Genomic DNA, 15,695 nt, shown 5'->3' on the forward strand with positions numbered 1-15,695 from the left:
CATGATATTTGGGCCAGATCCTGCACATACAAACACGCACACGACTACCTTCCTCATACACGACTACTTTCCTCATATAAGTAGTTCTGTGCACATACAGTAAGTGTGAACAGGATCAGGCCCTGAGTTTATAAAACATTAGAAGTGCATTTGTATACAGCATTTCCCCCCCTAAGGATTATTACCGCATTTGCTTAGTAGTAAAAACGTTATAGTTTGTTTTGTCCAGACTCCAGTTAGAACTCCCTCATAATCACAGTCAGCTGATATGATGCTTAACATTTGTCTTGATCAGTGTCATGGTCAGCACTGCATTAGCTAACTCAATTTTTCACTCTACGGGGAAACACAGGACAACTATGTAATGGTAAGAAGTGCTAAGATCTCTCCCACATGAACCTGGTCCAGGATCGAATCTTCAAATATGCCTCAGGGAGTTAGGCACCCAACTCTCATTGAAATTTATTGGGAGTTGGGTGGCTAACAACTTTCAGTTCTTTTTTTTTATTATTTTTTTGAACAGACCCAGGCTCAACACCTGCTTTGCCAACACACCTGCCACCATTTCACCAATTGTAACAAAATGAACAGCCCAGAGGAGGATGACCAGAGACCCAGGAAAATCCTACTTTATCAACAGTTACGAAGCATTTGAGGGACGGTTCTCCGTGCTATTCACTGGTTGGTAACATTACACACGCAACTGTGATAATCAAAGCGGTATTGCGTGTGTGTTACCCCCCAGTACACTGTGTAGAAATCCTGCCCCTCGTTGGCAAGAGTGCCTCAGCAGTTATTAGGATCACATGCAATTAAAGGGGAAACTCCACACTGCAATATTTCTTGTGCTCAATTGTTTTTGCACTGATTTTCCTTTTAATTAACTCTATGTGACACACGAATGTCATTCTTGTGGATTATTTGTTTCCTTCTTGCTATCCCCCTTTTTCTGTTGCACAGGTGCTGAAGACTGACCAGGGTGACATTATTAAGTATTAGCTTATATCCATTCCCATGATATCATGTTATTTACCATATTTAAAAGCAGCAAAGTGACCATAAAGATGACATCCTGCTATTGTCCAAATCTGCTCCTTCTGCATCTACCGCATCATCTCGGCTTCATTTGCAGACAGCTAAACTGTTGGCAGTGTCAGCAGAGGCAGTGAAGATGCAGAAAAGCCATCTGTATTTTATTCTGCTCTGGGTATTGGCAGCCAAATAACTGGCTAAGTTAATTCCAGAAGCTTTTATTTGAAATGGCAGTTGTGACGCCTTATGCCACAACTGAATTCATTCCCACGGACTATCATATCGATGTTAGTTACATCTAACAGAACGATGACATCAGTGAAAATTACATTAGTGTGCTTCATATGCCTGTTTTTTTCTTTCAGCTAACTTATGCCAACACTGTCAAAACTGAATTTGGCCCAGAGATATAACAGAAAACAAATGGACTGCAGCTATAGGATATGTCTACTCCACCATTAGCGGTGTGGTTGCAGCTCGGGTAGGCATACCTGCACTGACTTTAGCCTACCGTGGATAAATACAGCATGAAGATGCAATGGCTCAGGTCATGGCCTGGACCAGCACCCTGAGTACGTTGCCAGGGTTCCAGATGGGCTTGGACGGCCCATGCTGCTGCGTCTTCACTGCAGACACGCTAGCTGTCTTCCTTCAGAATGACGGTTTTTCCAAAGCCATGCGCCGCATGTGGCAGGAATTTGGCCTTGAGGACAGAGGTCAGCCTTTGGGTCTTCGGTGCTGTGACTGGGATATCTCGGGGAGCCTTTACTGCACTGTAGGGGTGACAGTTGGGAACTAACATTTCAACGATATCACTAAGACTGAGTGTGTGAACAGTCTGAAATGTGCAGAGAGAAGGGTATGGTCTTCCAAAATGCACGTGACTCTATTAACATTAAGGGAAATGACCAGACCTTGGGTGAAGTGTTGGCTTCATTGAAGTCAATGGAGAACTCTGACTGAAGTCAAGAGGGCCAAGATTTCACCCTATCTATGTGTGTGTTCAGGAGGTTCTGTCAGTTCAGGCATGTTGTTTCCAGCGGCCCTGATCCTAGAAAGTGAAGTCAAGGGGATTCCACAAGCATGTCAGGTTCAACCCATGGAGGATCAGGATCTAAACCATTAAGCTGCACCACGGGTAGTACCAAGGCCCATGTTCTCAAACACGGGTGACAAAGTTGTATGAGAATAAATTGTGCCCTCGCTTGTTGTACATTCCGAACCTGCTTTTGCACACACACAAATTGGGTAGTGCAATCACGGCCTGAGACCATCACTGCTGTAATAATTCAAGTTACCGTCAAGCACATCAAGCACGCACCTTTCAGATTTCACCATGAAAATTCTAGAAAGGCATCATTTGAACTTTATATTGCTTTTTCTTCTCTGTTGCTTCCCAGAAGACCACGTCCTCCCACGACCCTGCATTAAATGGTTACAGAACGTGTGTGTTTGCACTCTGTCATGGAGGCCAAAGCTAATTTAATCTCTGGAGAAAACCGCAACTGTGCAACGGAAAATCCAGATGGAACACTAACACAGCTTAAAGGGATGCTGCCAGATAAAATGCATGTATTTTTAATAAACCCATTTCCTTAGCTGTGTTACTAATACCACCTGGGATTATTACAAATGGAATAGTTTTTTAAATGTATTTTTTTCACAATCTAAATGGCTTGCTTTTTGTATTTGCTTATCTTGGGCAAAGAAAACAGTCTATGGTTGGATTTCCTATACGCCAATGGGAGTTAGGCACCTAACACTGATTGAATTTCAATGGAATTTGGATTCCTAAATCCTTTCGGCCTTTTTTGCAACCCCAGCCTCATTTATTTTATTTAGAATGCTTCACTTTTGTTGCTAGTCACTGTCTTCTTCTAGATCTCACGTGGCGGCAAAATGGGAGCCTGTTGGCTTTGCAGTGGGCGTTCAAAGCCAAACAAAGTCAATGTTTTCACTAACCACTTTTTAATTCAATGAAATTAATTCTATATCAGCTTCACTAAAAATCTTTGCCTTTCAAGCAAAGTTAAACTGTGGGTTTAAAGCACCTGGCATTGTCCTTTTAAATGGACCACTTCCTTTTTCACAAAGTCCAACAAATCTCAGTATAAAATAGCGGTTGCTTAGAACGTTAAATTTGATTCTATAACCTGCGAAATAAAGTTTCAGAGTAACCAAACAATCTTCCCTACTCCAGGTCATACGAAAGCAGGTATCCTTCTAACTCTTATTCAGACCTCCATGAAAATAAAGCAAGTGTCAGTTTCCCCTTTATCGTTATCAAGAATAACAACAAACAGCAAAAAAATGGGCTATTGGTAACTTTGTGTGCCTTGTGTCACCAATTAGCCAATGGGAAAAAGATGCACAAGAGAAGCCAGTTGTGAGGCACGTTGCAGACATACAGTGAGGCTTTCCACTAGTGCAATCGGAAATCTCATCAAAATGAAATAAAATTATAAATAAAAATAATAATAAAACAAGAGAAAATAAAAGCAGAGAATTAAATAATTGTTTAAATTCAATGAAACCAACCGTTTCCTATATGTGATGTTTTCATGGATGAATATTTGCAAGATTATTTACAAATTATTTTTTGAGCAGCAGGTGCACAACATACAGACGGAGACATGGTTTTCGCATTGTATGTTGATTGGATGGCGTGATTCAGCAGGTAGGTAAGGAAAATAAAGAACAAAAACAGAAAACAAAAGAGAAAATGAGTAATCAGGACAAGCAAAGAACAGAAGCTCTGAAAATTTCATTGGAAAAGAATTGTTGGGTTTTGTTTTTTTCCCCTTTTTTTAATGGTAATTATACAAATTAAAGAAATGCTTCAAATCAAAATAGATTTTGAAACCCTAAAGGTAACACAGACAGTGTGGCAGTTATTTGCATTTCATTTTGTAATGCAAATTAGTAAACAGTTCACAAACACTTTTTATTTTATTTTTTTGTATTTCCAGGCAGAGAAATAGATGTCAGTTTCACATATGCTCTCAGCACCTCCTGCGCTCAGAAGAACTGACCTGTCTTTAACGCCATCTAATTTACTTAGGTTATTAAACCAGGGAAAAACTGACATACGTGTTTTTGCCTAAGGAAATAAAAAAAAATCTACTGCATTCACAAAGTAAATTACATATAACACGACTAAGAAATTAAAAAAAAGCAGTTAATCAACACATTTCTTTTCCTTTTATCTTTACTCTTCAGTGGTACAAAAGTGCTGATGCAGCAAGGATAGCCGGATTAGCTGGTTGAGTTGGCTTGAGAGTATTTACAGTTGGAAAGTTGAGGGAGATTGGCCAAGCAGGAAACTGGAATCATTGCACCTATGTGCAAGCCAGATCTATCTCTTGCCCATCTCTAGTCACAGTTTGCCAGCCATCTCAGGGTTGGTCCCACAGAGGAGTCCTTCCCCTATGGACAGTGGAAAGGAATTCATTTTCCATCATAGGGACCCATGAACAGAAATTGTGCTGAGCTGAGAATGGCCAGGATGTCATCTGGGCAGGGGTGAGCAACGTGTCCGTACACAGCCACAAGTGTCCATGGTAAAAATGTTGAAGTCCATGGTAATTTTTCAAAAAATGGAATGATTGAATGACATAACTGCCCCCAATGTCCGTCACTAAGTACAGTAATTCTGTCAAGCGTCCGTCGCACAACATGGTGGTGCCGACCCCTGCGTCTGGGGTCCTTTGTGCCCAGGTTCAAACAACAATATGTAACTTCAAGCTGATAACTAGTTAGGCTGAGCACCTGCGTGGGGGTTAACTAGTGGTGTCATACAAATGTCCATACTGTTGTTTACTTCCTGCTGAGAGTCTTGCCCAGAGGCAGGCCGGGCTATCAACAAAAGGGGCATTTCCTCCAATACGGAAACGATACACTTTTGACACCAATCTTTGGAAAATGACCCGAGAACAAAGTCCCTTTCCTTTCTCCGGCTCCTGCAGTTTGTATAAAACCACAGCCTTGATCCCAGAAGCATGTGCGTGATGCACAAGGGTTGCTATGTTCCAGACTATGCATGAATAGAGATGATATGTGAGTTCAAGTAAGGTTAAGCACTAGCTGCACTCTTCTATGCTGAGCCAAAGTAAGTCTTAGTCCCTTTGCCACTCACACTCCTTTACACGCCAGAGCACGAGGGGCAGGAAAGGCGTTGGGCACGGACAAAGATTGAATACAACTGAAGGGATACGCCCTGAAGTATGCGCCTCAAATTTCTAATGCGGCACCACACTGCCTGTGCCCCTCGTAAGATCTGTTCCAGCTCCGAGGTGGAGTTATTGGTGTCTGCCCGGCCATGCTCTCGCTAAATTCCCTCGTGCTCCTTGTTCTTTACACCATTTTTCACGTGGTAACATTTTCAAAAACAGCTCAGTGATTAGGAGTCTACGACCCACTGAAATGTAAAGGGACAAAGTTGCTTGGGCCCAGATCCTCAGAGATCCTTACCCAACACCCCCGGATTTCAATGTTTGCTCAGAAGTGTAAAAGAAAGGAGAGCTTGGATCAATTTCTGTCCTGCACTTCCAGGAGATGGAGTACAGCTGGGGCAGCCAAGGGGAGAGGTCCAAAGGCAGGCTCCACGTGCCCTCCAGATTTTGGGCTGTTGCAGGGGCCAAAACAGCCCTTGGTGTAATGCAGGCAGCCCTAAGGCCTGCTCTGAGTTACAGCGGCCTGGGCCTGTGTCTGTACCAGGCGAGGTCAGAATGGCCATAGTGGTGTGTGCCACAGCCTTGCCCCCCCATGCCTGGGTTTGTGAAATGGGGCCATAGCAGGGGGCTGAATCCCTCCTCCTGGGTTCCACCCTGGGTATCACTGGCTTCTTTGGGGTTGGAGAAGGAGGAAAAGTTCCAGGGGAGCCAAGCCCCTGTTGCAAGGTTGCCTAGATTGCACCCAGGAGGATGGAACTATAAAAGTACATTTCTGTTTGTGAATGACGCACTGCAAACTAGAATTATTTATTGCTGTTACTGTCCTGTTCTAGGTGTAATTTATGGAACGCCATTTCAAAAAAAAGCATCATTAAGCAATGATTTCAGGAGATCGGTATGTCCCTGTCACCCTTAAGTGAGTTAAGCTCCTTTCTAACATCTCTTCAGCCAGCTTTGTGTGGTGCCTGAGAACTATTCGCGCCCTGATCCTGTCTGAAGTTTACAAAAAGATGTGCTCTGCTTAAAGGATTGTTCACCAGAGGCTACAAAGCTGTTCCGTAACGAGGAATATGTTACTATAGACAGCGACAAACTGGAGAGAATTCAGAGGACAGCAACAAAGATGACAGAAACCCACTGAGGAAAAGGCTGAGACAAGTGAGCATATTCAGTTGAGAGGAAAGAAGAGTAAAAGGGAGACAAGACAACTGTATACAAATACTTATAAAGGCACGATTAAAAGAGAGCAAGGATTAAAATAGGTTCATTAGTCAATGGATACGGAACAAGGGGTAATGGGCTGGAGCTGAAAAGGGGCATTTAGGTTAAATGTTAGGGAAAAGTTTGTAAGAACAGTTTTGCAACAGAACTTGCAGCCAAGGGAAGCTGCAGAACCAGTGTAGCTGGAAATGTTCAGACACCCCTCTCTGCGGGGGAGCTCGATACATTTAGTTACTCTTATACCAGAATGTAAATGCTGGCTAAAATGCAACTTGGCAGCATCCATGAAAAGTGTTACAGGTGCTTGGAAGTTTGGCTCTTTTGTATATGACCATCTTCTGATGTAACTTATACCGTCCTTTAAACCATTGAAGTATTTTGCCCTCCATACATGATGGTTAAGCTTGAAGAAATTACAGTACAATAAAAGAGTAATGCAGGCATGCATATTAAATCATTGGTCATTCCTAGCACATTGTATTTTCAGAATTACTACGGGCTTGTCTACATGAATATTTAGCTTGCAGCAAGCTGATGGGTGTATCTACCCTGCACTAACCTGCCGTGCATTAACAGTTTGGTATTGTGCATTGATCCCATCCTATTGCAAACAGAACGAGATCAAAGTGCACTAATGAACTGTTAATGCATGTCAGCAGGGTCCAAGTGGACAGTTAGTCTGCAGCAGGCTAGTGTGGTGTAGGATTCACACCTGAGCTTGCCATGAACTAAATGTTCACATAGACAAGCTCTAGATAAATCTGTTACAATTTGAGTGTGAAATGTACTATTTGTGCGGAGACCTGCATACATATTTACTCATCTGTGTTATGATTATAGGAAGCTCTAAGGTCCATCTCATTGCCCGCTGAGGGTCAGACTATGGTTGGCCTCTCCATGGCGATGCAGGAGAAGAAAGGTGGGAGCATGGAGCTTCCCCCCCAGCACTTTTTCTGCAGAGCCAGGCAAAATTTCTATCTCTGCACTCTCCTGACAACAGATAGTGCTCCATCCTAGCAATGGCTGGAGTGCAAACTACCCCAAAATTGTGGGTGGGGGAGGTAAGAAGACCTGGGGTAAACTTCTCCTCCCCAAACAAATCACCACCCCCACACCAGCCAGTTGTGTGATAGCTGCTTCCAGGGTCCTGGGATATAGCAGCTTTGCACCATGCAGCATGGACCGGTAACAAAAGCACAATTGGCTCGATTCTGTAAATGAGTCCCTGGGACAGGACTTCTTAGAGTAAGGGGGAAGGTCTGGGCTCTCAGTACACACAGAAATATCCTAAAACATGTCTCTAGGGGCTAGTCTACATGGCAAATTAAGTGTGGCGAGCCAGGGTGTGAATATACGATGCACCAGTTTCCCGCGCAGTAACATCCTGCGTGGAGACTGCTACAGACCACTGAAAGTCGCAGAGTGCGGTTTGACATTCTACAGGTAGTAACCGGGACATTCAGTGAGCTGGACAGTGTCCATAGGGGATGTTACACTAGCAGGTGTGCTGTAGATTCACACCCCGGCTTGCCGTGTAGTGACTTGCCATGTAGATGATGTACAAGGAAAAGTTACAGTGCCGTACATTTTCAATATGCACAGCTAAAACAACATCAGAATGTGATGAAGATAAGAATAGTTCATAAGCGGGGTAAAACCAGGTTCTCGGTATAGGGTCATTATTCTTCCTTGCCCTTATGAAAACATCCTATAGAATTTAATAGAAAGTAGGACATTTTTAAACAATCCTCAAAAATTCCTTAGCAGTGATGGAAGTCTCTTACATTTTACAGCTCAGCTGGTAAGTTCTACAGAAATGATCTCATTCTCTACTACATTCTTTTAATACTAATTTCTATGGAAACCTTTTATGTAGATTTTAAAAAATGAACAATGACCCCAACATGGCTAAACTGAGGTTGCAGACACTGCTATTGTTCTAACCCTCCTCCTTCCTCACCCCATCTGCTCCTTCCTGGTTTGTCACTTTCACTCTTTTTGTCCAATACAAAACATAGATTGAAAGCTCGAAGGGACAGAGAACAGCATCTTTACATAAGAACAGCCATACTGGGTCAGACTAAAGGTCCATCTAAGGCCAGTATCCTGTCTTCCGACAGTGGCCAATGCCAGCTGCCCCAGAGGGAATGAACAGAACAGGTAATCATCAAGTGATCCATCCCCTGTCGCCCATTTCCAGCTTCTGGCAAACAGAGGCTATCCCTGCCCATCCTGGTTAATAGCCATTGATGGACCTATCCTCCATGAACTTATCTAGTTCTTTTTTGAACCCTGTTATATTCTTGGCCTTCACAACATCCCTTGGCAAAGAGTCCCACAGGTTGACTGTGCACTGTGTGAAGAAATACTTCCTTTTATTTGTTTTAAACCTGCTGCTCATTAATTTCATTTGGTGACCCCTAGTTCTTGTGTTATGAGAAGCAGTAAATAACACTTCCTTATTTCCTCTGAGAAGCTCCTAGCACAGTGTGGGACACTACAAAACAGAAACAATTGTAATAACCCTCTTTGGGTTTCTTCTCCATTAAATTCTATAGGACTTTTCCATGAAGGGGTAAAAAAGGCTCAAGGATGGGATCTTTTCATTAAAGGAGAAAGAGATGGCATATCCTAGCACAGCTACTAACACAGCCGTTCTCACCAGAACTCCTTGTAAAATGGGAATCTTTAGCCAGACAGTTTTTTCAGCCTCGGGAAAAATCAGAGCTAATGTGAATGGGCCCCCAAAGCACATCATCTCATGAGGAGCCCCAGAGGCAACTCCAGGAAATAGGTTGGTGGGAAGGAGATGTGACGCCTTGACAGGGCACAGTTTTGTGGGTTAACAAAGTAAATTTAGCAAACTGTACTTACCGCAATCTCTGTTACTAAAATATCAGTAATACTTCCCAAAACTGTTACAAAATCAAAGACGTTCCAGGCATCTCGGAAATAATTCTGCAAAATAAAAACACAAGAAAGGAAAATAAAATACCTAAATTAAATTTGGGGCTGTTTTTTAATCTCTGTGTCATCTCACAGCATGAATGTTTGATGAGAAGGGAAAGCAGCAGAAGGTAAATGAGAAAGGAACGTACCAGTACACCAAAGGCAATGATCTTCAAAACGCATTCCATTGAAAACATAGATGTAAATACAATATTCAGGCATTTCAACATTTCTTCATATGCGTCTGGAGCACCATAGAACTAAACCAAGAGGGAAGACAGGCTGTTACGGGAAGGTTTTTTATGCTGATGAAACAATGTCCATAATTGACGTGCCTTACTGTAGGACTCTTCATAGAATCATAGAATATCAGGGTTGGAAGGGATCTCAGGAGGTATCTAATCCAACCCCCGGCTCAAAGCAGGACCAACCCCAACTAAATCATCCCAGCCAGGGCTTTGTCAAGCCTGACCTTAAAAACCTCTAAGAAAGGAGATTCCATCACCTCCCTAGGTAACCCATTCCAGTGCTTCACCACCCTCCTAGTGAAAAAGTTTTTCCTAATATCCAACTTAACCCTCCCCCACGGCAACTTGAGACCATTGCTCCTTGTTCTGTCATCTGCTACCACTGAGAACAGTCTAGATCCATCCTCTTGATTAATTTAGGGCCAGATTCTGCTTTCACTTAAGGCCAGATCCCAGTCTATGCTATGGATCCTTTGTGCCATTCCAAAGGAACAATAGGGTCATGACACTATCTGAATTGGGCAGCTGAACATTCCCCTAGCACTGGAGAACCTTCTGCTGGTGTAGGAGTTCCTCACAAGTAGCAGGTACATTGGAGGAGTGCTCAGAAGGTTAGAGTCTGCCCCGAATGCTGCTGCACCCAAGTGATCTCCAGCAATGTAACAGCCGCTGGGCTCCTCTGAGGCAGCTCCATCTTACGCCAGGGATTGGAGGAGATCATACATGTGATACAGACACCTCTGCCTCTCCCTTTTGGGTACTGTGGTGAGTGAACCCCAGCCAGACCCAAGGATTCTCCATTTGGTGTAAATCTGAGTAATGGTGTTGACTTGAGTTGTTCTGGATTTCAACCAGTGTAAACGAGAGTGAATCTGACCCTTAATTAGGAGTGACAGATTCAGTGGGGAACACCACGTTATTAGAGAACTGAGTCCCAATTCCTCTACAACAGGCATAGGGGAGTGCAAGCAGAAGCAGTCTGAGCTTTCTGCCTTCGTATCTAAATCGTGGGCTGGGGAGCTCTGTCTTACCATGGTCCACGTCCAGGCAATCCTGTCTTCTTCAGTAAGGACTGCCCAACCAACAGTATTGCGGGCACACCAGTGACTAGGCAATATCCAAAGCTAATCTATCTCTTGTCACTTCCATCTTACTCTAGTTTCTCAAGCACGTCACTCCTACAGCAAATGCCACATTTCCTAGCCCACGTGAAGTCAGGAAGAACTAACAACAGCTCACTAACCTTCATCATCAGCACAATAGTATTGAGTGCAATCATGACCATGATAAAATATTCAAAGGGAGGGGACACCACAAACTTCCACATCTTGTACTGAAAAGACTGCTTGTTTTGAGGCATGTAGCGGGTCAATGGCCTGGCACTTATGGCGAAGTCTATGCAGGCCCTCTACAAAACAGGAACAAGGGGAAAAAAATCAAAATCGGCTGGGGTCATCCAGTAGCCAATGTGTTCATATGAAACAGGTTATCTTTGAGAGCATGGGTGAGGTATTTTGGGGAGGATGGACTGAGTATGTTTATCACATAGTGGCTGGGCACAGAACAATCAGCTGTTTGGCGGCTGGCGGGAGACACTTGCGGGAGGACAGAGAGCAGCAAGCGGTGTGCAGGTGGGCGGCCTTGGGGGAGGGGGCGGGAAGAGGCAGAGCGGAGCAGAGCCTTGGGGCGGAACAGGGGTGGAGCACCCACCAAGAAAAATAAAAGTCAGCCCCTGTGCATACACAGAGTGCAAGTACTTAACACCATGTTCATCTGTAATAGGGAGGAGTGGACCACAGAGACATGTAATTTTGTTTAGCTGCTCAGGTCAAGTTGTAGCATCATATTCAGAGATGTGTGGTCTCCATGGGCCATACATCCATGCAAAGGATTAGGGGGGCGGCAACTTGATTCTTTACATTTCATATTCAACACATCTCTCAATGTGATCATTGATAACACAAAATTTAGGACCTCCTTCTGTTAATAACTGCTGTAAAGTCCTTAGTACTGGTGGTGGTAAAGGTGGGATTTTGTTTGTAGCAAGGTAGTCTGAGCCAAAAAATGCCAACTCCCAGTGTGCAAGGGGTTGCTGAATTCATAACGCCTGGATACCTCGTTTTTTTCTAGACTGCATTCCGACATCACTTTATCTCCTTGCTCCTGGAAGGTGATGATGATTAACGCCACAAATATGTTCACAAAGAAGAAGGGGAAGACAACAAAGTACACCACATAAAAGATGGACATTTCCATTCGATAACCAGGGCTGGGACCCTGCTCCTCATATGTAGCATCCACCGAATGCTTCAATACACTGTAATCAAATGCAGAGAGAGAAGAAAAGCAATTAAATTAAGTGCAGGGCAAAGTACCAGTGAGCGCTCTAGATTTACTTGGTATCAGAGGCTTCACTGTGGAGATTCTTCCTTACATGCATGGGATTAAACTCACTGCCACCTTTGCAACTGGGAAAGAACTTTCCTTATGGGCTAGTGGGCACCCTTTCTTTTTCCTCCATTTTGGAACAGGGGACCATTTGTTACTGTCTCATCAGCATATTTGCCATGATCAATTTTCTGTGATTGCAAGGAGAAGGGATACTTTGGGGTCTGAATCCTTCCTCTCTTCTTCTGTGTGTCAATATGGATGAAACAACAGCGGTGAAAGGACTGTGAATAATCTGCGATGCACACTGCCCTGAGAATATGTTGGCCACTGAGGTTTTCATTCATTATTGTATTAGGAAGTGGGGCCTGGGTGTGACATTTGATCTGGGAATGTTGCAGGGGAGTTACACTGGGGATGGGAGACTTCCCCTGAAGGAAGCTACCTGAGCTGTAACCTGAGCCAGGAGGGGGGGTTGGGAGAAGTGACACCTTCTGCCTGGGAGACTGAACAAAGGAGAGAAGGAGCTGGGGGGAGGAAGGGAGAGAGCTGCTGGAGGAGTTTTTGTTGTCAGTCTTGGGCTGGGTGGTGCAACGCAGGGAACCCCAAGCTGGGGTCTAAGCTCCCTAAATCCCCCAGAAGGACTTTATTGAGGGGTTCTGGTTATACCTACACGCTCTGCTTGGGACTGTGTTCCTGTCATCTAATAAACCTTCTGTTTTACTGGCTGGCTGAGTCATGGTGAATCTCAGGAAGAGGGGTGCAGGGCCCTGAGTCCCCCACACTCCGTGACAATGGGTGAAAGGGGTTGCCTGCCACATGAAAAAGACTTCCAGGTTGCATTTTTTACTACTATTTCCCATTAAAAGCCAAGCAAAATAAAGTAATATGCATAACAGTAATGATAGTAACAGTTTTGAGCCAAAAAGCCTGGAATGCTTTCTTCATGGGTCACAACGTTCCTTTCGCCCCCGATCTCAAGGTCAGCAGCTTTTGTGAACCTCTTAATCTATTTCACACCAAAGAAAGCAGGGCAGATCTGAAGGCTAGGAGTGAGCAGACAATTATTTATCAAAAAGTGCCCAGGAAACACCACTGGACAACCACATAGGAATGTGCAGAAAAATACACTCAAGTCCTGCCTAATCCTCTGATTCGTTTAACATTCTCGTGAGGAAAACCAGAAGCCTGGCTGATAACGAATTCCCCATCCACTTTGCACAAGTCATCGATTGTTTATCTGTCCCTGACAGTTACGAGGAGTTAGCATTACATCTCAATGAGGTAAATGAACCCGACAAACTCCACGTTACTTACGTTGGCCACCCCTCTCCCGTGGAGACAGTGAACAGCGTTAACAGAGCCCAGAGGACATTGTCATAGTGAAACTCATACTTTTTCCACTGCCTGGGCTGTGCCTCCACCTCACTCTTCTCATAATCCAGATACTGACCCCTAAAAAGAAGAGCAGAGATTTGAAACAAGTGAGGTGACAAGGCTCGGCAGCAATTAAGGATGATTATCATTATTACTTGTATTGCAGTAGCATGTGGGAGCCCCAGTCTTGGATCGAGACCCCATTGTGCTAGGCACTGTACAAACACAGAACAAAAAGATAGTTCCTGCCCCAAGATTTTATAATCTAAATAAAAATGAACAGAGCCAGAGAATGTTAATCTCTGCACAAGGTGCAGCAGAGACTTGAATCCACAACCTTGGGCATGGGAGGGGAGGACCATATCCCGGGGTCGGTCAGTCACACGTGAGAATTACTAAGGGCTTCTCCTCCCTACCATGGTAAATCAGCGCGGCGTCGATTTAGCATGTCTGGTGAAGACACGCTATGACGATGGGAGAGCGTTCTCCCGTCAACGTAATTACTCCACCCCAAGGAGAGGCAGAAGCGATGTCGACAGGAGAACACTCTCCCACCCACATAGCGTGTTGTAGACACCACTTTAAGTCGATGTAAGTTACGCTCCACACCCCTGAGCAATGTAACACACATCGACTTAAGTGTAGTGTAGACAAGCCCTAAGACAACGCTTACAATTAAGAGGACATTGTCAATTACTTTAGGCTTGGAATAATCTGATCCATCACAGACTGTTACAATCTAGTGGAGAATGTCCTGTGGGTTCCAAATATCTGTTTGAAAACAAATCCACTATTCAGCCAATGAGAAACTGAAAATACAAACCCCAGAAATACTGCTGACACGTGACCTCATAATATATTTGCTCTGCTGCTGTAAAGCTGGCAGCCAGAAGGGGAAATATACAGAGAGATTAACCTACATTTCACTGTTCCAAGCGCTGTCGCTGACATTACTAAAGACATTCCCAGATGATAGCAATCATCAAAGAAAGACGCAAGCAAGGAGGAGGCATGTCGGCTTGTGGTGCATGAGAACAACATAAAAAACACTGTTGAAGGACAAATCAGGCTGGAAACACGGGTCTGCTATCATATTAGTGCCAACAATGGCCCTTTAACTTCCTTTGAACGTCTTACTTATTAACTACAATGTTCAAATAAAAGAGCTTCAAGAAAAAAAAATCCATTTTAAAAATCAGAAAGGCAGCTAGCCAAATTAGCCACACAGACCTTGATCCTTCAAAGACTTCAGCTTGTGCTCTACTTTAAGCACATGATTAGTATGAACCAAGTCACTGCAACTACTCAGACTTAAAATTAAGTATTGGACTTTGCAGGATCGGGGTCTTAGACATTTAAACTATTAAAAACAAAGGGTAAAATTAATGTCTGGTATAACTCTGTTAAAGCAGCACTCTTATTCAATGGAGCCATGCTAGAATTAATTGAGCCCAGAATAATGAGACTAAGTCACACACAGTTAGGAGAGTTATCACCGTCAAAGGAACTCAGGACGGGACCCAGGATTTTCCTCCTGCAAGTAATCTGCTGCTGGCTTCCAGCAAGACCTGCCATCCTGCCAAGTACCTGCAGTCCTTTTCTAGCTCCTTGGACTCATCCGTGCAGTAGAAGAATTTGCCTTTGAAGAGTTGCACAGCAATGACAGCGAAAATGAACATGAAGAGCATGTAAACAATTAGGATATTGAGGACGTTCTTCAGGGAATTCACCACGCAGTCAAAGACAGCCTATAATGGTGGGGTGAAAAACAGGGGAAGAGGTGAGGAGACAGAGAGAGAGAGAGAGCTCTCGGCACTTAAACAGGAACATGTGAAATTTTGGATCAGATACCTTTAACTTGCACACCAGATGTTTCAAATTCCTAATTCTACTAATACCCATTTCCTGCAGTTCCATTCTTTTTCCTTGTTGCAAGAGTTTAAACCGTGTGACTGAATTCTGTGATATTGCCAGTAAAAATGGCAAATATAATAACCGGTTGTCTATGTAAATATTAGCCCCAAGCAAATATTTGTATAGTTGGATGAATAAGTGAATGTATATGTGACTAATCTATTCAATGACTGTTAGGGAATAAACTTTGTCAAATAAATTACTCATTAAATATTATTTGAACTGTTTGAATGATAAGTAAAATTATTTCATGATAAAATACCAAAATGCTTTGAATAAATAATTTGTAGCAAACAATGTAGCAACCAGTGTTAATTTAGTTGGCAAATGTAGCTTGTGAACTGTCTGCAAACACTTTTTGAAAGTATTTGTTATATGGTATTAGTTGCCAAAT

General features: G+C 43.5%; 1 protein-coding gene across 1 annotated transcript in view; it reads right to left on the reverse strand.

Annotated features, from left to right (window-relative positions):
* The window catches only part of CACNA1B (calcium voltage-gated channel subunit alpha1 B), a 508,111-nt gene that overhangs the window by 77,831 nt on the left and 414,585 nt on the right, over positions 1–15,695 (reverse strand). Inside the window, exons 26-31 of the mRNA XM_054007857.1 lie at positions 14,975–15,135; positions 13,328–13,465; positions 11,738–11,939; positions 10,866–11,030; positions 9,524–9,634; positions 9,300–9,383 (exon numbers count right to left, since the gene is read on the reverse strand). Coding sequence (XP_053863832.1) covers positions 9,300–9,383; positions 9,524–9,634; positions 10,866–11,030; positions 11,738–11,939; positions 13,328–13,465; positions 14,975–15,135 — 861 coding nt within the window. The remainder of the gene's footprint in view (positions 1–9,299; positions 9,384–9,523; positions 9,635–10,865; positions 11,031–11,737; positions 11,940–13,327; positions 13,466–14,974; positions 15,136–15,695) is intronic.

This window comes from Malaclemys terrapin, chromosome 17 (assembly GCF_027887155.1).
Source record: "Malaclemys terrapin pileata isolate rMalTer1 chromosome 17, rMalTer1.hap1, whole genome shotgun sequence".
In the NCBI taxonomy this organism is placed as follows: Eukaryota; Metazoa; Chordata; order Testudines; family Emydidae; genus Malaclemys; species Malaclemys terrapin.